Consider the following 2,207-nt stretch of genomic DNA (forward strand, 5'->3'; position numbering starts at 1 on the left):
GGGCTTTATTTCCTACATTTGTGGGAGCAGATTCTGGCTTCTTCGACCAAATGACTGGGTCTTTGAAGACACTCAAAGCAAAGGGGACAATGACCAGTGAGCTCTGTGTTGCCTGAGGTGACTGTTTATGATCACTGAAAAGTGGAAATGCTGTGAGTACCCACCTTTCAGTGAAGATATGGTCAGTCCAGTTCTGGTTACAGACCACCCCCAGCTAGTTAAAATCAGAGTTAAGGACATTCAATCATCTGAGAAGAAACAGACCTTACTGAGTGAAGAAGTCAGGGAATGAAGGATGTATATTTACAGGTGATCTTAATTTTCTTTTAATTTTTTTATTAATTTATTTATTTTCAGCATAACAGTATTCATTATTTTTTCACCACACCCAGTGCTCCATGCAATCCGTGCCTTCTATAATACCCACCCACTGGTACCCCGACCTCCCACCCCTCCGCCACTTCAAACTCCTCAGATTGTTTTTCAGAGTCCATAGTCTCTCATGATTCACCTCCCCTTCCAATTTCCCCCAACTCCCTTCTCCTATCTAACTCCCCATGTCCCCCATGCTTTTTGTTATGCTCCACAAATAAAGTGAAACCATATGATAATTGACTCTCTCTGCTTGACTTATTTCACTCAGCATAATCTCTTCCAGTCCCATCCATGTTGCTACAAAAGTTGGGTATTCATCCTTTCTGATGGAGGCGTAATACTCCATAGTGTATATGGACCACATCTTCCTTATCCATTTGTCCATTGAAGGGCATCTTGGTTCTTTTGATAGTTTGGCGACCATGGCCATTGCTGCTATAAACACTGGGGTACAGATGGCCCTTCTTTTCATGACATCTGTATCTTTGGGGTAAATACCCAGGACTGCAATTGCAGGGTCATAGGGAAGTTGTATTTTTAATTTCTTGAGGAATCTCCACACTGTTCTCCAAAGAGGCTGCACCAATTTGCATGTCCACCAACAGTGTAGGAGGGTTCCCCTTTCTCCACATCCTCTCCAATACATGTTGTTTCCTGTCTTGCTAATTTTGGCCATTCTAACTGGTGTAAAGTGATATCTCAATGTGGTTTTTTTTTTAAAGATTTTATTTATTTATTTGACAGAGAGAGATCACAAGTAGGCAGAGAGGCAGGCAGAGAGAGAGGAGGAAGCAGGCTCCCTGCTGAGCAGAGAGCCCGATGCGGGGCTCGATCCCAGAACCCTGGGATCATGACCTGAGCCGAAGGCAGAGGCTTTAACCCACTGAGCCACCCAGGCGCCCCTCAATGTGGTTTTAATTTGAATCTCCCTGAGGGCTAGTGATGATGAACATTTTTTCATGTGTCTGATAGCCATTTGTATGTGTTTATTGGAGAAGTGTCTGTCCATATTTTCTGCCCATTTTTTGATATGATTGTCTGTTTTGTGTGTGTTGAGTTTGAGGAGTTCAAACTTTTGTCTATACAGTCATTTGCGAATATCCTCTCCCATTCCGTGGGTTGCCTCTTTGTTTTTTGACTGTTTCTTTTGCTGTGCAGAAGCTTTTGATTTTGATGAAGTCCCAAAAGTTTTTCGCTTTTGTTTCCTTTGCCTTTGGGGACATATCTTGAAAGAAGTTGCTGTAACTGATATCGAAGAGATTACTGCCTATATTCTCCTCTAGGATTCTGATGGATTCCTGTCTCACATTGGGGTCTTTTATCCATTTTGAGTTTATCTTTGTGTACGATGTAGGAGAATGGTCAAGTTTCATTCTTCTACATATAGCTGCCCAGTTTTCCCAGCACCATTTATTGAAGAGACTGTCTTTTTTCCACTGTATATTTTTTCCTATTTTGTCGAAGACTATTTGACCATAGAGTTTAGGGTCCATATCTGGGCTCTCTACCCTGTTCCATTGGTCTATGTGTCTGTTTTTATGCCAGTACCATGCTGTCTTGGTGATCACAGCTTTGTAGTAAAGCTTGAAACACTTCAAAGTATAGGGATAGAGGGAACATTCCTGAACTTCATCAAATCTATCTATGAAAGACCCACAGCAAATATCATCCTCAATGGGAAAAAGCATTCAGCCTTCCCATTGAGATCAGGAACACGACAAGGATGCCCACTCTCACCACTCTTGTTCAACATAGTATTAGAAGTCCTAGCAACAGCAATCAGAAAACAAAGTGAAATAAAAGGTATCCAAATTGGCAATGAAGAAGTCAAA

General features: G+C 41.7%; 1 protein-coding gene across 1 annotated transcript in view; it reads right to left on the bottom strand.

Moving 5' to 3' along the window:
- Positions 1 to 244: 244 nt before the first annotated feature.
- LOC132005808 (leukocyte immunoglobulin-like receptor subfamily A member 5) overlaps positions 245 to 2,207 on the bottom strand; it is a 3,625-nt gene continuing 1,662 nt past the window's right edge. The window contains exon 4 of the mRNA XM_059383334.1: positions 245 to 248. Coding sequence (XP_059239317.1) covers positions 245 to 248 — 4 coding nt within the window. The remainder of the gene's footprint in view (positions 249 to 2,207) is intronic.

Source organism: Mustela nigripes, chromosome 17, assembly GCF_022355385.1.
Source record: "Mustela nigripes isolate SB6536 chromosome 17, MUSNIG.SB6536, whole genome shotgun sequence".
In the NCBI taxonomy this organism is placed as follows: domain Eukaryota; kingdom Metazoa; phylum Chordata; class Mammalia; order Carnivora; family Mustelidae; genus Mustela; species Mustela nigripes.